At 38.7% G+C, this 24383-nt stretch overlaps 1 protein-coding gene and 1 pseudogene across 1 annotated transcript; both read left to right on the forward strand.

Moving 5' to 3' along the window:
* Positions 1-2016: 2016 nt before the first annotated feature.
* LOC146687046 (uncharacterized) lies at positions 2017-4240 on the forward strand (annotated as a pseudogene).
* Positions 4241-15016: 10776 nt separating this feature from the next.
* On the forward strand, positions 15017-23741 carry LOC146687047 (uncharacterized). Its single transcript, XM_085439481.1, has 4 exons — positions 15017-15259; positions 18459-18674; positions 19695-19907; positions 23596-23741. Exons 1-4 carry the CDS (start codon positions 15097-15099, stop codon positions 23739-23741), a joined length of 738 nt encoding a protein of 245 aa, XP_085295607.1. The 5' UTR covers positions 15017-15096.
* The last annotated feature ends 642 nt before the right edge of the window (positions 23742-24383 follow it).

Here is a 24383-nt window from a genome sequence, read left to right on the forward strand (position 1 = left end):
TCACACCGACACACAGTTTACTCAGTTCCACTTTTTGTGTCAGAGAACAGATGGGTTTGGCTGTTGAAGGGGTGCTTTACTGAACTTCAGGTCCTGGAAGAATAAATGCCCTTTTATATGCCAGCAATACATGTTTTTATTGAACATTTGAAGATAACACAACACAAACTCTAGAAGAGGACATAAAGTCAGAGATAGAAACGACAAGGAGCAGGCGCATCTAGTACACATAGAGCTGTCACAAAAACTCACAGAGCTCAGCAGCCAGCGCAACAAATTCTGAATCCTTGGCTTTTAGTTAGCAGTTAGCATTAGCAACACATGCTCCATCCGCTGTGAAAGGGCCCTTATGCTAAGACATCTGGGATAAACACTGGTTTGAGCGCGGAGTCAAGGAGGCGATTTACGTGAAAAGGGAAAGACAATCTCTGAATCGAGGAGGGGGCCTAAAGGTACATCTTTCGCCGTCTTACAATGCTGTGATTGCAGCCATTCCCCAACTCTCTGTGAATTGTACTCATGGCCATTGATCAGTGGGCTTTGATAAGTGGTTGTTGATCAATGGTCGTGAGAATTTCCATAATTATGATGAAGGAACTGACCTCGCAGCCCATTGATCCTTCAGTGGTGCTAGGTTCAGTCATTATGCAAATTTACAGTTTATAAGATTAGGAAAACCTGCAGTCAGCTGAGACTGAAGAAGTCACATGGATGAGTGACGAAACGTTTCGAAACGCTACATCCAGATGAATAGGATCAACTTTTGGAGATACTCTGGATGGGATTATTATTTGTTTGTGATTTTTATTTGTGACCACGATATGTCCTCCAATGAACATATTAAACAAATATGGAGGACTGCTTTCTTCCATTTGCACAAAATCTGTAAAATTAGAAATATCCGGTCTCAGAGTGACGCTGAAAAACTAGTTAATGCATTTATTACTTCTAGGACTACTGTAATTCATCATTATCAGGATGTACTAAAAACCCATGAAAAGCCTTTAGTTAATCCAAAATGCTGCAGCAAGAGTACTGACAGGAACTAGAAAGAGAGCATATTTCTCCTATATTGGCTTCCATTCATTGGCTCCCTGTTAAATCCACAGTTTAATTCAAAGTCCTGCTATTCACACACAAGGGCAAGTACCATATCACCCAATTGGATCACTTCGCTCTCGCACTGCAGGCTTACTCATTGTTCCTAGAGTATTTAAAAGTAGAATTGGAAGGAGAGCCTTCAGTTTTCAGGCCCCTGTTCTGTAAAACCAGTTTCCAGTTTGGATTCGGGAGACAGACCGTCACAGTTGACGCTGGCCAACTGTGGGAATGTGAGGAAGGAGCTGTGAATGCAAGCAGTGCGTTTATTTACAGTGCATGGAAAATAACAATAAAACCCGAATGCGTTCCCGACTCCCGTGACATGTCCTCTTCCCAGTGTTAGTGTTCTTTGTCCCCGCTCCTCAGTGTCTGAGCACCCCGTGCTCGCTGCCCTCTCATCTCCACACTTCTCCTGGGAAAATAACAATGCAGCAGATTAAACTTACTAACTGGCCAAGAGACTAACATAAAGCCACGCAATGATCCAGCGTCGGAGAAAGCTCCACCACACTCTTAAGTAGCTCCTCCGACGAGGCTTGATCAGCTGCCCCATGAGGCGACTGTTGCTGTGATTTGGTGCTGTATCAATAACATTGACTTGAAGAGAGTCAATAGTCAGCTGGTAACACAGAAAATACAGCATTAATATTTATTTAGAAGCATTAGTTTGTCTGAGAATCTGTTTTTTACTGCAAAATTTTTGTCCTGTTTTTAAATCTCACCTGATGCATGATCATCTTTTTATTTACGGAAATTAGATTTCCAAAATGTCTATCACTGAGTCAGCTAAACAGCTTATCCCCAGAACATACCTTTTACTGGTACATGTGAGAACCATGTTTACCATGTAAGGACCTGCTAATTGTTGAGGTTACATTACAGTTGATCCAATTTATGTTTTTCTGATATTATCATTTTGTCCCTTCAGATCCTCCACAATGTGACTGTAAAGACAAGGAGGGCCTCACAGATCAGCAGGTCCGTAACCAGGAGAAGAACTCCAGTCTGGACCAGGAGGATTCTTCACAGATTAAAGAGGAACAGGAGGAACTCAGTACCACTCAAGTGGCATAACCACTTGTACAAAAGCAGGAGACAGAAGCTTTTCCTGCTCGTGAAGAAAACGACCACAGTGAACCAGAACCAAGCAGTGACCAGCTCCTTTCTCACAACTCTCCTGACACTGATCAGGAAGAAAACAAGGATGGTGACTCACACAGAAAAAAGTCAGATCAAGTCGTAGCAGGACTGAGAGTTCAAAATTCCAAGACAGTACATTTATGTAGTACCTGTGGGAAAAAATGTAATAGGATGGAAAACTTGAAACAACACATGCAAATTCACACAGGTGAGAAGACGCATTCTTGTAGCACCTGTTGGAAAAATTTTACTCTAAAAATGCATTTAAATGAACACATGAGAATTCACACCGGTGATAAGCCTCATTCTTGTAGCACCTGTGGGAAAAGATTTAGTTTAGCAGCAAATTTGAGAGCCCACATAACAATTCATACAGGTGAAAAAACATATTCCTGTAGCACATGTGGGAAAGGATTTAATCACAAGACATCTTTAAAAATACACATGGAATTGCATACAGGGGAAAAGCAATATTCCTGTAGCAGCTGTGGGAAACGATTTAGTGTGGCAGCAGCTTTGAGAAGTCACATAAAAATTCATACAGGTGAGCAGTCAAATTCCTGTATTACCTATGGGAAACAATTTAGTGTGGAAGGAACTTTGAGAAGTCATATAAGAATTCATTCAGGTGAGAAGCCATATTCCTGTAGCACATGTGGGAAAGGATTTAATCATAAAGCTTCTTTTAAAATACACATGGAATCACATACAGGTGAAAAAAGATATTCCTGTAGCACATGTGGGAAAGACTTTAGTGTGGCAACAACTTTGAGAAGTCACATAACAGTTCATACAGGTAAAAAAAACACATTGTTGTAGCACATGTGGCAAAAGTTTTAGTTGTCTTGAGTACTGGAAAGCCTACATCAGTGTCCACGCAGGTGAGAAACCACATTGCTGCAGTACATGTGGGAAAAGTGTTAGTTCCCTCACAAACTTAAATTCACATGAGAGTCCGGTGAGAAGCCGTATTGTTGTGGTGCCTGTGGAAATGGGTTTTACTCATATGTCAAGTTTGAAAAGACACATGGGAGGCCACACAGATGAGAAGCCACATTGTTGCAGTGTCTGTGGGAAAATTTTTAGTCGTACGTCAAGTTTGAAAATACACATTGGTTTTTCACCTGTGTGGCCTCTATATTGTTGTAGCAGCTATGGGAAAAAATTCACTTCTTCGGTACAGTTGAAATATAGGAAAACATGCTACATGCTAAGTTTCATTTTTAGAAAATGTTGGTGGCGGAGCTTATGTGTCTCTGACTACATTAACAGGTACATTTGGTAAATGTAACTTTTTCTGACTGTTTTGGCTTTTTACCCAATATAAACAGTATAAACAAGTTTTGTTTTTTTTGTTTTGTTTTGTTTTTTTTAAATCCTTCTAGGAAGGCTGAAGATTTTTGAAAGCTCAGTTTCTGTGTTTCCATATGGACAAGAAAAACAGAGTTTGTCTCACAACTTTAAAGGTGTGCACCTTTACCACCTTTATCTGACACCATTCCGTTATTATTTGTGGGCTTTTGATTGACATTTGATGGACATTTCTTCACGTTGCTTTGGTTCGGTGTCAACAGTGCTTGAGATCACATGAGTCTTAATGTAATCAGAACTATTTGCCAAGTTATTATAGGTGTTAGGAAGGTTGTTTTTAAAATGTATTCCGCTACAGATTACAGAATACATGGCCCCAAATGTAATTTGTAATGTATTCCATTACATTAATCAATGGGAGTAATGCTTTTTACAACTACAAAAATGTATTATTACTGTGTGATGATACATTAGAGCAGAGGTCTCAAACTTAAATGAGCTGTGGGCCACTTCTGACACTGTCATGTCATTGGAAGGCCACTTTAGTGTTCAGGTAGTACAAAAAACCCCCAAACAAATAAACAAGAAAACACCCACAACCAATTCCTAAAATATGATCTTTTGTTTGTTTGTTTTTCCATTTCAAATATTGTATTACAAGACAAAACTGCAAACGTGAACGCAGTCTTTTATTGAACTACCAAATAAATATATTAATACTCTCTTTTGACCAGACACGTGACAGCTTTTCTGCTATAATTTCGTTCGTATTTACCAAAATAAAAATGCAGACATAAGTGTACACATTAGTTTTTGACTGCTAATGAAAAATGTTTTCTTTTTGTACTCTGCCAGGATTCCTGGATCGTTGACACAGTGTCTTCAGTCTTAGACTTTGTCATGGTTTAGGTTTCATGTTTGCTGTTTAACTGTGTCAACCTTCTGTTTATGTGCATTATGTGTAGTTCTTCTTACTGTGTTATTAGTTAGATTATATTCAGCTGTGTACTCACTGGTCTCTAATTGTCATCATTTGCCAGAGTATTTGAGACCCAGGCATTAGTCTTGTTTGGGTTTCCACCAGCGTGGAATTACCAAAAATATTTAGGGGATAGCCTGACATATGAAACAGGACAAAACAGCTGTGTAATCCATTTATTTCAACAAACTAACTGTATTCTAAATATCACCTTTTTAAATGGTAACCGTAACAGAATACAGTTACTCATATTTTGTATTTTACATACATAACGCTGGTACATGTATTCTGTTACTCTCCAACATTGGTTATTATCTAATATTTTGGACTAATGTTTAACTTTGATAGTGTTGTGTTCCATTTTGAAAGGTTTGTAATATGTGGTTGGTAGAAACTGGCGAAAGATGCACGTGGTAATTATTTTATATGTATGAGTCACTTTAACAGCCCAAAGTTGACCTCAGCTGTAAACCACCTCAAGCATAATGCAACTTATACATGTATGGGTGTGTGGATATGTGTATGCATATGTATATATACACATATTTACATATTACATACATATTACATATTTACATATATTTAATATTTATGGATGTATGTGTATTCGTACATGTGTGTGTGCATCCAGGTGGAAAATAGCAGTGATACACCTCCTGCTTTCAGGCCTGCAGGTATCAGGCTTGTGATGTTTTACTAAGTCTTACAGAGGACAGAAACTGTTTTTTGGAGTGGCACAAATAACTTTTGTGGAATCCTATTTGATGCAAAACACCTGATTGCTCTCTAAATAATTTAAAATGGGTTAAAAATGTCTGTGGCATTGGCTTTATTTTTAGGTAAATAGTTGCATATAACTTTGTTGTTTGCAAAACTTGTGCATAAGTTTTTAAAACATACAATTTCTATTTGCATTCCAAGTTAAGAAAATTATTTGTTAAACTTGTTTGTGGTTTTTACAGTAAAACAATTTACTTTTTCGTACTCTGATTTTGTTTATTTTGTCTGATTTTGAAACTGTGTTAATAAAGTATGTCAAAAGGAAAGGTAAAATCAAAATGCCATAAAAACAACAAAAAACGTGGATCTTAAAAACAATAGAACTATATCTGTTGAATAATGATTCTGATTTTCACTATGACACTTGCTTTTCAGTTTAAGTCATGGACCTAAATGCGTCACCTTTTGTTTCCGTTATAAAGAAGAGACTCACACAATAACTGATACTAAGAATAGAAGTGGTGCAGAAGGAAGTTCAGCTGAACCAAGAAACCTTTTCTTGTTTGATCTGTTTGGATCTTCTAAAGCAGGGGTGTCAAACTCAAATACACAGTGGGCCAAAATTTAAAACTGGAACAAGGTCGCGGGCTAACATTAATATTTATTGAAAAAAAGATCTTCCTCCAGATTTAAGAATGAATCTCTTCTTATGGACTCAAACAAGTTTTGCTGAAAAACTGAACATGGAACAAGCAAAGCTTAATACTAAACAATATATGTTAGCTGTATAATACCGGTAGGCCAGCTCTAATAATAATTTGGTATGGCTTCGCGGGCCAAATGTAATTAGGCTGCGGGCCAAATTTGGCCCATGGGCCAGAGTTTGACACCTATGTTCTAAAGAATCTGGGGACTATTGTCTCTGGACACAGCTACTGCATGAACCGTATTAATGGCTTTTAGGATGGAGAGGAGAAAATCAGAATCGGAATACTTTATTAATCCCGAAGGAAATTAGGGAAAAGAAAAATCTACCCTTGCCAATAAAGCATCTTTACTTTACTGCAGCTGTGATGAAAATAAAGCAACAGTGTGAGTGTGAGGCATGTAAAGTGTTAAGCATACTTTGATGGTCTGCAGTAAGACACCTTAAGCATAATGAATTGTCAGAGATGGGCATTACAGCTAATTCTCAACTTGAATAATTGGGAACGATAAATTCTTTATCCAGGTTTCTGCAAAGCTCCAGACTTTGTCAGGAATTGATTTTTGTTGGACTGACCTGATGAGGGCAGTATTACGCCTTTGACACCTCCAGTCTACTGTAAGTACAACAGAAGAAGAATAGTGGCAATGGCACCATTGAGAGATTCTATCGCAATCCTGAGTTATGTTTGAAGACGTTGGTTTGGCGGTATCGGTTGCTGTTGCTAAGACTGCTTGATATCAGACCCGGGATAAAGTCACACAATACAGTTGTGTAAATTTGTGGAGATGTGGGGGTTGCGGGATCATCGCAGGATTCATGTGGGCATGTGGACATGTGGACAATTCCCGAGGATCTTTAGAGGCATTCGGAGTGTGTGGATAGAGGCTCTGGTGACTTAAACTCCAGTGACATGTAAAGTAATAGGCAACAGCTTTATTTAGTGACCAACGCGGTTTGTAGTCTTCATCAGCGTCATTGCAAAATGTCAAATGGCTTGTGTTTAAATAAAAATCAGGAAACAGAAAAAGAAATCTCCAATTAGACCAATCACAGCTTCACAAATAAAGCAGTTGACCAATTATCATTTAACAGGTTGGTATTGGTAAATTGGTTAAGCCACAGCCCAAATAGGTTCTGGACTGAGCCACTTCAGATTAAAAGGGGAGAAAAGATAAATGGCCTGTATTAGTATAGCGCTTTATTAGTCCCTAAGGAGCCCAAAGCGCTTTACACATCCAGTCATCCACCCATTCACACACACTGGTGATAGCAGCTACATTGTAGCCACAGCCACCCTGGGGCGCACTGACAGAGGAGAGGCTGCCGGACACTGGCGCCACCACCAGTAGGCAACAGGTGAAGTGTCTTGCCCAAGGACACAACAACGGAGACTGTTCAAGCCGGGGCTTGAACCAGCAACCTTCTGATTACAAGGCGACCTCCCAACTCTTGAGCTACAATCGCCCCAATGTAAAAAATCACTGCATGTCTTAATGTAATACATGCTAAAAAAGTACACAGAAACCTGCAAACAAGTTAATATAAAAAATACAGTACCTACAGGAACATTAAAAGGAAAATGAAGCTCTGACAAGCCTATCTGTTATGTTTTTACCTCTCTTAAGTTATCATTGGCGGTTCTTTAAAAATCCCTAATGATAAGCTTGGATCACTTTGAAGGTTATACCAATGTTTTAAAATGATTTCTTTAATGTTCCTGGGTGTTTGTGTAAAAGTTGTCTAGAAGACAAGATTTGATTTATGTTTTGGAGGTTTCTTGATCTCTAAATAAAACTTCCTACTTTTTGAGTCGACCTTTTTTTTTCTGCAGATCTTATCAAGTCCTTCATAATTTCTTTCTTTAACTTTTTTCAACATCTCTTCTTTATTCTCATAGTATTGTTCTGGAATTTCACAGATACGTTTAAGGCTAATCAATTGGCTTACAGGTAAGCTTTTTTTGAGGTGGCTAGGATGGAAACTTTCATGACCCAGACCTAGTGCTAGATTTTTTTAATTATACTCTGCAAAACCTTTCCCACAGTTACAGTAGAGTTATTTTAATCAGTGCAGCATTTTCTTTTGTTTTGCAATGTAATGTATTCCAGTAGGTTTGGGGGTACAGAGAGGTACAGAGATTTCTCTTTTTTGTTACTTTTTTGTCAAGGAAGTTAATTTCTTTAGTGTTGCAATTAAGGGTAAAACATAAACTTGCAAAATGTCCATTTAAGGATTCTACAAACTCCAGTAATGAAGTAACTTGTACATAATCTATATACCATAATAAGTGGGAGGAAAGTGCTATTGTAGTAGTAATATAAAATTAGTTCTTTAGTTCTTCCAGGTGATCAAGAAATAGAAAGGCAAAACTGGGTGCCAGAAATGTTGAGATATGGTATGCTGGGTGTTGGTACCACACTGGCTGGTCTGAGTGTTTCAGAAACTTCTAATCTGCTTAAATATTCCAGCACAAACATCTGTATGATTTACAGAGAGTAATCCAAAAAAGAGAAAATATGCAGTGCCCTTAAAATGACAGTGAGTTTCCTGTACTCGGGTCTCCAGAGTCACCAGGTCTCAACCCAACAGTGCACCTTTGGAATGTAGTGGAACATGAGATTTGCATCATGGATGTGGAATTGACAGATATGCAGCAGTTGTGTGAAGCATTCAGGTCAATATAGACCACAAATATCTGAGGAACGTTTCCATCACTTTCCTGAATCTTCACAAAGAATTAAATCAGCTGTGAGGACGAAAGGGGCTCCAATCCAGTACTAGCATTGTGTATCTAATAAAGTGACCAGTGAGTGTATATTTATTAGTAAAATGTTAAAAGATTAGTATCAACAGCATACTTTAACTGCTTTCATGATCATATTCAGATCATGCTGCTGTTCATTTCTTTGTTTATTCACAGTGTGTGATGATCACTGGCAGTCACATCTAAAAATTAGATCCCAGACAGCTGTAAGGTTATCAACATCACCCAATGAACAAATGACTATGATTGAATGTTTCTGTGGCAACATCTGCAAGAATGCAAGAGCCCGTGAAACCATAAGCTAAATTCTCAATAGGTGACCCCTTTTAATCCTTCTTGATCTTTCTTATCATCACATTAGTCACTATTTTCTTGTGTCCCTTTGTTGAACACGAAGGTCTGGATGATCAGCAGGTCAGTGACCAGGAGAGGAGTCTCAACCAGGAGGACCCAGAGCCTCCACAGATTAAAGAGGAACAGGAGGAAACCCACAGCAGTGAGGAAGGAGAGCAGCTTGAACTGAAGCAGGAGGATGAAGGGATTAATGTCTGGACTGGAGAACAGCTGGATTTGTTGTGTAAACCTGGATTACGGCTGAGCAGAATAGGTATGTGAATCTGTAATATACAGACTTCATAATACCGAAGTGAATATGACTTATATCAAAAGGCCAGGTGATGACATCACAAAGACACGTGCATTACCGCCTGGCATACTACCTTACTGAAGACATGTTTTCTGTTAGCACAGTAAAATAAAAACTGGATTTAAAATCTTCTGTTTGTTTAAAAAAAAACAACTACATTTTCCACAATATAGATTTAAGTCATGTTGGCCCAGAACTGTATGCAGAATGTAGGAAAATGTTAAGACAATGAAAAATGTGCATAACTGGCCACATGGACCAAGTTGGAGTAGCGAGCTTTACGCCTCATAAATGATGACTTTCTGCATGTAAACAGAATTCTTTGCTGTTCACCGCATGAGAGATAATATTTAAAACATTTGTGCACCTTAAATATCGCTCACATATCTGAGAGACCTGCTCACAGTGTAACTTCTTTCTTGTGTTGTGTCCATCAAGACCTCCCACAGAAACATGATTGTAAGGAAAATGAGGATCTGGATGACCCACAGGTCTGTAGCCAGGAGAGGAACTCCAGTCTGGACCAGCAGGACACAGATCCTCCACAGACTAAAGATGAACAAGAGGAAATCTCCACCAATCAGGAAGAAGAGCAGCTTTCACTGAAGCAGGAAACCAATATGAGTAAGTAGCTCACTGTTTACGCTAATATTAGCAGCTAACTAGCCAATTACCTTACTGAGACGACTGTACCACTTCGTCGTCAGAAGCCGCCACATGCTTCCTTTTCAGATGCTTGTGAATCACTGTTGTACTGCCATCGAAGGGCTGTTCCATTTTGGAGATTTTGCATTGGAAATTCTTCTCTTTTATTTTCTCAGAAGGCTCCCAGACTTAACGACAGCTGGCGTCCTTGTAGATGCATTGCTGCTTTCTTTTGTTTCAGTCCATTATTACACTCTTAAATCCTACTTTTTCCTGCATCTTTCAGGATCTTACAAAGCTTCAAACGACGCTTTGCTATTAAATTAGTTGTTGACTTTTAAAGTCGACGTAATCGTGACTAGTTGACTAATTGTGGCAGCCCCAATAGAGGCACATGAAAAATTTAAAGACCAACTGAAATAAGGAAACTGACTGATTCCAAAAGCCAAAATTTCTAGCTTCCCAGTGGCCCATCTGGCAAGACTGTCCTATGTTGGTAAGAATTGTTATAAATGAGCCCAACGAATTGCAGTCATCGCTCCTTCGTTTGTGCTGCGCTCCTGCACCTGCAGGCGCACTTACAGTGAATATCAAATTTAATAACAGGAAGTTAACTAAACATGTAATTCTTTTCCTTCTTGGTTTTGGCCAATTGACAAAAGAACAGGTTATTTGCATGGCTGTGTTTTGTAAACACAGGGTGTTGTGAGTAGAAGAAACAGTCATGAATTTTGGCAAGTCCTAAGCCTAATCAGGGTCACCTCATCCAGCCATATCTGTATGCTTTATCAAAAAGGAAAGCTTTAAGCCTAATCTTAAAACTAGAGAGGGTTTCTGTCTTCTGAATCCATACTGGCAGCTGTTTCCACAGAAGAGGGACCTGAAAGGTGAAGGTTCTACCTCCCATTCTCCCAACCAATCAGGCAATGGATAATTAATCTAAAAAATACATAAATACTGTAGTGAGTGTCCTGTAAATTTTAAGTAAAGTGTTAAATGTTTTCTGCACTTTAACTTTTAAATGACAACATTTTGTTGTTTTGTTTGATTGTATATTGTCTGTATTTTCTCACTGTAGATGGTCTGTAGTTGATATCACATATTTGTGATTCATCACAAGAGTTTAAATCACTTGAGAAATGTACGATTCCAAAGTTAAATCGATCACAGAAGAAGAGTGTTTTTCATAGAGTTTGTAAATGAGCAGCCAAAATGGTTTTAAATTAGTCAGCAAAACAGCTTCTCCCCACAACATGCCTTTCATTGGTATATCTGAGCAACATGCTTATCATGTGGAACCTGCTAATGGTTAAGATTACCTTGTAATTTCTGAAACATGTGTTGTTGTTGTCTTTTTTTTTTTTTTTAATCTGTCACTTCAGATTTTCCACAACAAGACTGTAAGGACAAAAACCCGCTTGTACTGAAGCAGAAGACTGAAACTTTTCCTGCTTTTCCTGAAGAAAGTGACCACAGTGACCCAGAACCAAGCAATGAACAGCTACTTTCTCAAAACTTCATTTTCATAAGGTTTTTGGAAGCTCGGTTTCTGTTTTCACACATGGACAAGACAAACAGAGTTTGTCTTGCAGCATAAAATTTGTGCACCTTTATCACCTTTTTCTGACGTTATTGTTTTATAGTTTATGGGCTTTGTCTTGGCTGAAGTTTCTTCATTTCTTTCGTCATGGCATTGGCAGTGCTTGAGATATTTTTGGTGTCTTGATGTAAAAAGAACTATTTCTCAAAAACACAATTGGAATTGTCTGTATAAAAAAAATACATGTGTTCATGAGGTAGCCTTAATTAAAGCCAGTTGTTTATCTGAAGTTCACAGTTTGAAGGTGTTTAAAGCAGCAAACAGTTGCAATCACTTTTCGCTGACTTGCACACTGCTAGAAGTCCTGTTGTTGTTTTTGTTGTTTGTTTGTTTTTACATTTTCTTTACATTGGCTTGACATATTTGGGAAGTGCTTTGTATACAGAAAAGGAATATTTTCGGGAATGACAATGTTAAGCAGTTACTCATATTGTTTGTGACCCACATACTTAGGTTGTTTATTCTCTATGTTTATATCATAACTTGTACTGCTTTTATGTGGGCACCTGTTGATACCCAGCTGTTGTTTTGAGATATAATAATTTGGACTAATGTGTAACTTTAACAGTGTTCCATTTTGAATGGTTTGTGATATGTTGGTTGGTAGAAACTGAAACTGGATTTGAAGATGCACTTGGTAATTATTTTATATATATGTGAGTCACTTTGATGGTCCAAACTGTCCAAAAGTTGTAGAATAATTTGTGAAATTTATAGCTTACATTTAACTGTGCAAATTGATTTAAAGGCATAAAAATATCTGTAGTATTAATTGCTTCTTACTATGAGGTTGGCATAACAGTCATTATTCCTGACCCTATGGGCTGACCTTACTATAAAAATGATGGATGAAAAGGTAATTGGAAGAAAGTCCAGAAAGTTATGCAAGACAAATGTTGAATATTATAGAGGAATGCAAAGTTGTGTAAATTCATAGACTGGTCAAAGTGACACATTAATGAACACATTTAATAGATAAATGTTTTTAAGAAAATGATTTTGACAAAATTGGGGAAATCAATCTAGTTTAAGATGGAATTAAATCAGTTTAAAGATAAAATATGGATGATTATATAATAAAGGAGGAGGAGCTCCTCTCCAATAAAGGAGCTCAGAAGTGCCTCGGGAGTCTTCATCTTTATTCATTTTTGTTGGCTTTTGGCCTGCATGTGCTTAAGGCGAACAGGCTAGAGGTCTTTCCTTTCTTTTAAGTTTCTGATTAAGTTGTATGTTCAATAAAACTGTTGGCATCTCCTGTAAATTTTGTGTTTTTGTTTAAATTGTGTTCCAAAAGCCTGAACCAACATCTTTCCGGCCTGAAGAAATTCTGCAAAGCCTTTAAAATTTGCAACCCCACAATCCTGCTGCTCTTTGAAAAACTAACAGTACTTCTAAACGAGATGTTAAACAGGGCTTCGTGTGATCTGCCTTTTGGTGAAGCAACTGGCCAGAAAGATTCAACACATTCAAGGGGCTTCATCATACTGACTTCCTTCTCTTCCTTCTCGGACTTTCCAGGTCCTCAACCGTACTCCATCAGAGGCTTCTGAAGTTGTTTTTCAGAACAAAAGTGGAGCACATAATAGCAAACACTGAACACACAACTCCCCTGTCTGCCAAGAGCATGTCTGAGAACTTCCCTTTATAGCACAATCAGTGACGTGAAGACACATTGTTCAAACAAATCTGCGATGGTATTTTCAGATTAAGTTAGCCAATTAGACATTACAGTGGACTTAATGCAGTCCACAATTCCTTAGGAGGTACTCAACATGAATTTAAACCAGCCTGAATTTAATTAAATAACACACCCCTCCCTCTCTGAGCTTCAGTAACACCAATTTGCATCAAAATCTTGATTAAATCAAAATTCAAGAATCGTTTTAACTGTCTGAGTTAGGTTCAGTCTTCACAGTCACTGGAAGCTCTAATCTTACCGACGTACAGGTTCCAGACCACAACTGAGGCAGCAAATCCAAAAGTGCTTTTCTCCACAGAACCAAACTAGGTCGGTCCTGAAAAGAAGTAACTAACAGGTGTTATACTAATTCATAATGTTTATTATTTTATTACACCATGCAGGCTGCACTTCATTTACCTCAGTGGCAATATAGTGAATTAGACATGTGTAATTAATCTCGTTTGACGTATAGATAGGTGGTCTTGTTATGTATTTAACCCATGTAGAAATTCTCTGCCCACTCACAATTTGAAAATTGTGAAAATTTGTTTATGCTTTATTTTTGTTTATTCCTTCTATTGTCTAATATAACTTTGACCCGTGTCCACCAGGGGTGGTGAGTGACCTGGATGGACCCAGATAGCACTTTAGCTCAGTCCTACCACTAGTTGATACTAACTTACTTATATTTTTTCTCAAGTGAATTTAGTAATTCACCTAGCAAAAGTCCCTGTCCTTGAGATCGTCACTGTCTCCTCTGGCAGAGCTTCGACACCATTCAGAGGGAGACTGGGAACATTGAGTCTAAATGGACCATGTTCAGCACCTTCATTGCTGAGGCTGCACCACTGAGCTGGGGTCTGTGTCGTGGTGGTAAACCCCTGTTGTGACTGTGGTTTTACATCTCCTATAAATACTACAAGATTTTTATTCTATTGTATATAGTATTTTATTTTATTCTAGTCTATTGTGTACAGTACCTTATTCTTATTCTTATTCTATTCCAGTGTTTTCTAATTTTTGCTATGTAACTTTCTACTGTAACAAAAGAAATTTCCCACATGTGGGACTCGTAAAGGTTATCTTATCTGATGTTATCTCTTATCTTATCACCCAGGACTGACCTGATGTATTAAATGCACTGAAAAAGTAAAAAAAAAAAAAAACCAAAAAAACATGACCCTCACAGTGCTCACCAGCTGGCCCAGATGGGCGTAGGCACGATTGAGCAGTTATATCATGGCGTCCTCAGCCTCGAGGTGGGGCTGGTAACAAACTGAAGGAGATCCTGATGTGGCCTAACTATAGGGCGGAGCTGGTTGAGGATGAGTCTTTCCAGGCTCTAAATGTATGTAGTTTATTTATATTAATGTATTTGTATATTGTTATTTCACTTCCACTTCATGGACCGTACCAGAGAAATCAGGAGACCCTCGTTTATTAAAAAGATTTTATATAATTATTTTTAGAGTGACTATAATCAATGAAGGGATTATTCTTTGTTCTGTAAAATGATTAATGCTGGATCAAACTAAAGGGTTTTACAATAAATCAAACTTAAATCAAAGTATTTTCTTCTTTCTTTATTCCAGGATATCACTAATAATCTCATGGCAAAATTGCAGTTTTCTGCAAAGTACCAGACTTTATGTTGGACTGGACTGACCTGATGAGGGCAGTATTACGCCCTTGATACCTATAAAAGAGCAATAAAAGAAGAATAGCGGCAATGGTGCCATTGAGAGATCCCGAGTTAAGTTTGAAGACGTTGGTTTGGCGGTATCGGTTGTTGTTGCAATAATGTCTTCAGTTCAGCATCTGAGAGAGTTTATCAAGGAGAAATTAAATGCTGCTACAGAAGAAATCTTCTCAGAGTTTGAAAAAACGATCGTCCGGTATGAGGAGGAGATCCGTCAGCTAATACCGCTGGATATCAGACCCGGGATAAAGTCACACAATACAGGTGTGTAAATTTGTGGAGGCGTGGGGGGTTGCGGGATTGTGTGATTTACTTGGGCATGATCTAAATGCTTTGCATAAATGCATTGATCTAAACTAGTAATACACCCCAGTAAAGTGTATGCAGCTATATCTGTGCAGTGTTGAGAAGGTTACTCTTAAAATGTTTTTTACTACAGATTACAAATAAATGGCCCAAATGTAGTTTGAGTAACTTAAAATACATTTCAATGTGAATAATGTATTCTGAATACTTTGGTTTGGATTACTTGATATATTTTCCATTCTTTTTACAACTACATGAATGCACTATTGTCATGTGAATTATTGCTATTTCTGAAGGCTACTAGCCACCTGTTACGCTCCTGTTTAGCCCCTAATCTCCTCAGTATGTTCAGCTGGTGCTAATTGGCCCCACCTAGTCTGGTGTTGATAAAAGCATACCTGAGGCAGGCTTTCAGGAAGCTCACTAGTCTTTGCCTTGGTAGCCATTTTAGCCAACCTGCTATGCCAATTTGAGATAAAACCTCTATCTCACTAACACTCTGGTATTCATCTCCTTTTTACTGTTGCGGCTTTTGAGCCGGTTTTCTGAGAGTCCATCCTACCTGACGAATCATCGTACCCATTGTTTCTGCGCATGCGCACAATACGAAATAAAGTTGCGAGCCGTCTTACCTTTGTGAAAATCAGCTAGAAAAATACTCTGACTGATAAAATTCAGTGCCAAACCATCCTGCCTTTGTGAATGTGACCTACAAGCATACTTTAACAGCTAAATTAAGTGGCAAATCGTCTTACCTTTGTTAATCTGAGCTAGAAACATACTCTGACTGGTAAAATCAAGTGCCACACCATGATACCTTTGTGACTGTGACCTACAACCATACTTTAATGTGTAAAATGTAGTGGGAAACCATCCTGGGCTTATGAATATGAGCTACAAGTATACTCTGATGGGCAAAGTTAAGTGGCAAACCGTCATACCTACTTAAATTTGTGGTGAAATTACTCTGTGAAAGCAGAAATGTGCAGTAGGACTTGCAGTAGGACGTTTTGCCAAAGTAGGATGGTTTGTCAGAACACCGTAATGTCGTATAGAAAAAATATTCCCACCAAGCACACTCACCAATATTTTGTTTTCGAACTCCATTGCAGTTATTTCACACATTAAACCTTTGATAGAAAATAATAAAACAAAAGTAAACTGCAATAAATTACAGGTAGCAGTAAAACTAATAACTCTTTTATGCTATGTCCACACCAACATGGGTATTTTTCTATGCATTTGGTCCTTTCGTCTGCACGTAAACAGCGTTTCGAATCACCAAAAAGGTTGGAGAAAACTCAGTTTTTGCATTTACCTGTGGTCGACGAATACGGAGTTCATCGCACAATGTCAGAGATGTGTGCCTTTCACATCACGCTGTGCGCCATGTTATTGTTTACATGAGATTAATTTCTGCAATGGCAGATTCAAAATACTGTTAATCTTACTATCTGCAGTTTTTACACACTTGCATATACACAAGCAGCTATTGTCCCTCCATTTAGAAAGGTGGAGGTGTCATGGTGTAATTATTTTACGTGTAGTTTTTCTTTTCCCCTGTGTAATAATAGTCAACATTGCTATCAAAAAGTGGGTTCAAAAACATAAACAACTGTGGGATACTGTTTGTGCATGATTTGGACAGCCTAGCGCATCCTCCCGATGCAGGGGAAACAAATTCTGTTGGGGGTACCTACTGTAGGAGCCATATGAGTTGTTCCTTTTTTGACTAAGTGGGTTGGTTTAAATGGACTCACTGTATTGGTGCACGGGTGTGGGGCGTGTCTCATGGGTGTGGTAGATGATAAATGTGGTTGCACTCACCTGTTCACAGCACCTGATGTTGATGAGCAGAAAGGTAGGGTGAGCATGAGGCAAAACTTTCTGTTGATCGCAGCTTGAATGATTTTGATGTATTTTAACTGGAACTGAATGGTTTTTGTATATTTGTGCACTAATTGATGCCATGAACCAGGTTGTAATTTGACATAGTAGTTAGTGCAGTTATTGGAGAGTTGCAGTTATTGGTTTGTGCAGTCTGTGCATTTGTTTAATAGTTAATCCCATGTGCTGATTTATATATTGGACAGTTGCATGTGGAATAAAAGGAGCAAATGGTACAGAAGTGTATTTTATGCGTTTATTGTTGCGCGTCATCTGTGTCCTCATGTTTAGCCTGCCGCGGCCATAGGTTGGAGGAGCCGCAATACCTACCTTGGCACATGTGCAGGTGAAGCCAAAGGCAAGCTATGCTTCATCATATTTTCTAGTCTTTGGCTTTGAAGGAAGTTGGTTTGGAAACATATTTGGCGATGCTTCAACCTCTGCTTTGTGTTTGTGTGGGAGCCCCGTCAAAAAAACCTGTCCGTTATTCTAGCAGTGTCCAAGCATTCTTCTTCGTTTGTTTTGTGGTGTCGCAAAATTTATTTATTTATTTTCATTGGTTTCATCTTCACTGGCTATCAATCAAGATGAGGCAGAACCTGGTAGCTCCAAACAGAAGGACCAGCCAAAACAAATTGAGGATGTTATTCCTAAACCAGGGGCTCCCCCTGTAGGATGGACATTGTTTGGTTATGATAAATCTTACACAGATCAGAAAACTCTGCTATCCAAATTATGCCGCAAAGCGGTCTCCACCACCGACTCAAACACGACATTTCTGTTCGACCACCAATCATTTGAAAGGTTGTGGAGAGAGTTTATAGATGAGAAGCAAAAAAGAGCTGTCAGGTGCTCAAAATAAACCTTAGACTCAAGTGTAAGAACAGGCGGCTGTTACAACTTATATCTAAAAATATATGGTTTAATGCATTGGTCAAAACACAAAGACTTCCAGTCTGCCGTCTTAAAGTACTTTAAGCTTTCATGATCATATTCAGATCATGCTACTGTTCGTTCGTTTGCTTGTTTATTCACATTGTGTGATGATCACTGGCACTCGCATCTAAAAATTAGACTCTGTACGGTTATCAACATCACCCAATGAACACATGACTATGAGTGAATGTTTCTGTGGCAGCATCTGCAAGAATGCAAGAGCCCTTGAAACCATAAGCTAAATTCTCAATAGGTGACCCCTTTTAATCCTTCTTGATCTATATTATCATCACATTCGTCACTATTTTCTTGTGTCCCTTTGTTGAACACGAAGGTCTGGATGATCAGCAGGTCAGTGACCAGGAAAGGAGCTCGAGTCTGGACCAGCAGAACACAGAGCCTTCAAAGATTAAAGAGGTACAGGAGGAAATCTCCATCATTGGGGAAGGAGAGCAGCTTGAACTGAAGCAGGAAGCTGAAAACATTTATGTCTGGACCGGAGAACGGCTGGTTTTGTTGTTGAATCCTGGAGTAAAGCTGACCATAATAGGTATGTGTTTGTGTGGGAGCCCCGTCAAAAAAACCTGTCCGTTATTCTAGCAGTGTCCAAGCATTCTTTTTTTTCTTTTTCTTTTCTTTTAACATTCCCCCTGCAATGGCTCTGCACCCCCCACTTTGGGAACCCCTGTAGTAGGCTAACGTTGTGCAATGTGACGAAATATATCTGATGATGAAATTAAAACATCTATCGTTTTGAATGACACACTATTGTTTGTTTTGTGGTGTCGCAAGACACATTTAAGGCAATATTTTTTCATTGGTTTCTTTACTGGCTATCAATCAAGATGAGGCAGAACCTGGTAGCTCCAAACAGAAGGACCAGCCAAAACAAATTGAGGATGTTATTCCTAAACCAGGGGCTCCCCCTGTAGGATGGACATTGTTTGGTTATGATAAATCTTACACGGATTAGAAAACTCAAACGCAAATTATGCCGCAAAGCGGTCTCCACCACAGACTCGAACACGACATTTCTGTTTGACCACCAATCATTTGAAAGGTTGTGGAGAGAGTTTATAGATGAGAAGCAAAAAAGAGCTGTCAGGTGCTCAAAATAAACCTTAGACTCAAGTGTAAGAACAGGCTTTTCCCCAAAACACGCCATATAATAAATACTCAGAACGAAAATGGCGGCCGTTACAACTTATATCTAAAAATATATGGTTTAATGCGTTGGTCAAAACACAAAGACTTCCAGTCTGCCGTCTTAAAGTACTTTAAGCTTTCATGATCATATTCAGATCATGCTACTGTTCGTTCGTTTGCTTGTTTATTCACATTGTGTGATGATCACTGGCACTCGCATCTAAAAATTACTCTGTACGGTTATCAACATCACCCAATGAACACATGACTATGAGTGAATGTTTCTGTGGCAGCATCTGCAAGAATGCAAGAGCCCTTGAAACCATAAGCTAAATTCTCAATAGGTGACCCCTTTAATCCTTCTTGATCTTTATTATTATCACATTCGTCACTATTTTCTTGTGTCCCTTTGTTGAACACGAAGGTCTGGATGATCAGCAGGTCAGTGACCAGGAAAGGAGCTCCAATCTGGACCAGCAGAACACAGAGCCTTCAGAGATTAAAGAGGTACAGGAGGAAATCTCCATCATTGGGGAAGGAGAGCAGCTTGAACTGAAGCAGAAAGCTGAAAGCATTTATGTCTGGACCGGAGAACGGCTGGATTTGTGCAATCCTGGAGTAAAGCGGACCAGAATAGGTATGTAAAAGTGTCATATACAGATTTCATAATATAGAAATGAATAGGACTCATCAAAATGTCACAAATGGTAAATGGCCTGTATTTATATAGCGCTTTACTAGTCCCTAAGGACCCCAAAGCGCTTTACATATCCAGTCATCCACCCATTCACACACACATTCGCACACTGGTGATGGCAAGCTACATTGTAACCACAGCCACCCTGGGGCGCACTGACAGAGGCGACACAAAGACACATGGTGTGCATTACCGCCTGGGATACTGCCTCACTGAAGACATGTTTTCTGTTAGCACAGTAAAATAAAACCTGGATTTCAAATCTTCTGTTTAATAAAAAACAAAAAATTCCACCAGATTTAAGTCATGTTAGTCCAGAACTGTACACAGTATGTAGAAAAATGTTGAGACGATGAAAACTGGATTATTGGCCACAAGGACCAAGTTGGAGTGGCAAGCTGTATGCCTCATAAATGATGACTTTCTGCATGTAGACAGAAATCTCCGCTGTTCACTGCATGAGAGAGAATATTTGAATATTGCTCGCATATAGAATAGAATTCAAGTTTGTCATTGCACATGTCACAGGTACAAGGCAACAAAATGCAGTTTGCATCCATCCAGAAGTGCTTTAGCCATGATATAGATATATTACAAATAGATATTAGCAATAATAATAATAATAATAATAATAATAATAATAATAATAATAATAATAATAATAGATACTTTATTGATCCCCATGGGGAAATTACTTGTTTTTCTCTGCATTTGACCCATTCACTCAGTGAAGCAGTGGGCAGCCCACTAAGCAGGCGCCCGGGGAATAATATAGATATGTGAGTATATTACAGAAATGGGTCTATTATGGTATGTTATAATGTACACGGTATGAAGTATGTTATGAATATGCTATATCTATAAGTATGTACAGGCTGTAGTGAGTACAAGCTATGAACAGGATATAAATATAAAAAAACTATACAGAAATATGAGATATACAGAAATGTGAACTATGCAGGTTATAAACAGTTGTAGATTTAAAAAATTATCATACACTAACATAATTATCCCCATTAGGACTGAACAATCAGTTTAAAATATTGATTTGAAACTAAGCTTTTAACAAACCATCACATTGTGCTGTAATGTCATCACAGCACAAGACCTGTGCAGTGATGTTATCGGTGGATTTCCTGATTGTGTGGCCAATCCATCATCACTTTCTTTCAGAACTGGTATTGCTATTGGTTCCTGGTTTGTTCTTGACTACCTTTTTTTTTTTTTTCTTTTTTTTTCTTTTTTTTTTTTTTTTTTAATCTTCCCTGGCCACTGGATACAGTGTATTTGCTGCAAAAAGATGTTGATGAATGTCTATAACATACAGAGCGCTGTCTTTGTCCTGCTCCATGTTTATGTAAAACATGGAGCAGGACTTACAAACAGATTTTAAGAGAATGCTAACTGCCCTAACAGTACTGACCTTATGAAAGCATACGAGAGAAGAAAATTAAGAAAATATACAAACAGGGTTCCATTGCACTAAGAATCATGAAACTCTCATTCCTTGTGTGAGGTGATATGGCATTATTAAAGAAAAGTCTCCCATATCCTATTTAATAAATAAATAAAAAAATAAAAACAACTCCCACTATGATTTGTGCATAAATGATTCTTCAGTTTGTCTAACATGGCCTCCTTCACTCAGTTCAATTCTATTTTATTCATATAGGGAAATACAGTGGGATGCAAAAGTTTGGGCAACCTTGTTAATAGTCATTATATTCCTGTATAAATCATTGGTTGTTACAATAAAAAATGTCAGTTAAATATATCATATGGGAGACACACAGTGATATTTAAGAAGTGAAATGAAGTTTATTGGATTTACAGAAAGTGTGCAATAGTTGTTTAAACAAAATCAGGCAGGTGCATAAATTTGGGCACCACAAAAAAGGACATGAAATCAACATTTTGTGGATCTGCCTTTTGCAGAAATTACAGCCTCTAAATGCTTCCTGTAGGTTCCAATGAGAGTCTGGATTGTGGTTGAAGGTAATTTGGACCATTCCCCTTTATAAAACATCTCTAGTTCATTCAGGTTTGATGGCTTCCGAGCATGGACAGCTCTCTTTAACTCGCACCCAAGATTTTCAGTAATTTTCAGGTCTGGGGACAGAGATGGCCATTCCAGAACGTTGTACCTGTGCAACGGGTGAAGTGTCTCGCCTAAGGACACAACGGCCGAGACTGTCCAAGCCGGGGCTCGAACTGGTAACCTTCCGATTACAAGGCGAACTCCCAACTCTTGAGCCACGAAATCAAATCCTTCAGAAGCTGCATTTGTAGGCTGACTGCGTTACAGCGATTCGACGAAGGCTGTCCAAATTCAAAGACCCCTCCAAATGCGGCCGACAAACGTGTCCTTCATTTCCAGATTTGAAGGATGGGTCGGGTGTATCCTTCGCTGCCCAACCTATCCCAGGATTCATAGCGTGGCCCAGCCAATTCCAGTTTCCAACAATGGCAGCAGCTTCTTAGTTTTAATATTACCTTTATTACTCCTTCTGAAGCTCAATAAGGATAAAACTGAAATCCTCCTTATTGGCACCAAATCCAACCTTTTGAAGGCAAACCACTTCTGACTCACTATCGATAACTCCAGTTTTCCCTTCTCCTCAGGTTAAGACCCTTGGTGTCATCCTAGACTGTTCACTTTCCTATAAATCTCACATCAATAATCTCACCTGTTCTGCCTATTTCCATCTACGCAACACTAACAGATTTCGTCCTTCTCTTGTCACCCAGTCTACATCCATTCTTGCCCAGTCTTGTTACCTCCCGACTACTACAACTCTCTCTTGCATGGTCTCCCCCAAAAATCCCTCCATAAGATTCAACTGGTTCAGAACTCTGCTGCTCACATTATCACCAGAACTGCCTCCTACCAGCACATCACCCCTGTTCTTCAGGAACTTCACTGGCTCCCTGTGAAATTCTGGATAGTTTTCAAACTTCTTGTGCTCATCTTCAAGGCCATTCATAACCTCGCACCTCCTTACCTTTCTGACCTGTTAACCACTACCTTTTCTGTCCGCTCACTTTGATCTTCTTCTTCTATCCAGCTTTCTGTGCCTTCCTTCCGCCTCACCAGGATGGGAAGCAGAGCTTTTAGCTGTTCTGCTCCCAGGCTGTGGAACTCTATACCCCCAGGTATAAGAAAGATTGGCTCTCTCACCCAGTTTAAATCTCAATGAGCCTAATCAGGGCCACCTGATCCAGCCATAAATTTATGCTTTATCAAAAAGGAAATTTTTAAGCCTAATCTTTTTTTAAAAAGAGTGTCTGTTTTCCGAATCCAAACTGGCAGCTTTTTCCACAGAAGAGGGACCTGAAAGCTGAAGGCTCTACCTCCCATTCTCCCCAACTTTAAGGCAATGAATGGTTAATCTAAACAATAAATAAATCCTGAAGTGAGTGTCCTGTAAAGTTTTTGAATAATTTTAAGCACATTTTTAAATGTTTTGTGCACTTTGATAACAAAATTTAAGAGATACCACTTTGTGCTTTTGTTTGATTATATATCGTCTTTATTTTCTCATCGTAGATGATCTGTCTAAGCCATATGCTTACCATGTAGAGACCTTCTAATGGTTGTAATTTCTCAAATGTATGTTTTTTGATTTAGATTTAAGATTTCCACAACAGGACGAGGATGGGCTCACAACTCAGCAGGTCTGTAACCAGGAGAAGAACTCCAGTCTACACCAGGAGGATCCTTCACAGATTAAAGAGGAACTCTGTACCAGTGAAGTAGAAAAACGGTTGTTCTAAAGCCAGGAGACTGAAACTTTTCCTGCTCGTAAAGAAAATGATCATAGTGAACCAGAACCAAGCAGTGACCAGCTCCATTCTCACAAATCTCCTGACACAGATCAGGATGAAGTCAAGGGTGGTAACTCGCACAGAAATGAGTGGGAGCAAATCGTATCAGGCCCGAGTGTTCAAAATTCCGACACCGCACATTTATGTAGCACCTGTGGGAAAAGGGTTTTTTTTTTTTGTTTTTTTTTTTTTTTTTTTTTTTTTGGAAGTCAAGCTTGACTAGACACATGCAAATTCACACAGGTGAGAAGCCACATTGTTGTTGCACCTGTGGAAAAAGATTTAGCCGGAAGTCGCACATGAATAGACACATGCAAATTCACACAGGTGAGAAGCCACATTCTTGTAGCACCTCTAGAAAAGATTCAGGTAAAGGGAAACTTGAAATAACACATGCCAGTTCACAAAAGTGAAAAACCACACTGTTTCAGCACCTGTGTGAAACATTTTAGTTCTCCAGTACAGTTGAAAATGCAATTAGGAAAAGATGCTACATGCTAAGTTTCATTCTTAGAAAATGGTGGTGGTAGAACACAAACAGTGTTTGGGTCATTGAAAACTGAAAATTTAAAAAGGCTTTCGGAAGCTCAG

This window comes from Copadichromis virginalis, linkage group LG18, assembly GCF_057382275.1.
Source record: "Copadichromis virginalis isolate Kocher_CV1m ecotype Utaka linkage group LG18, C_Virginalis_male_GT1.1, whole genome shotgun sequence".
NCBI classification, from domain to species: domain Eukaryota; kingdom Metazoa; phylum Chordata; class Actinopteri; order Cichliformes; family Cichlidae; genus Copadichromis; species Copadichromis virginalis.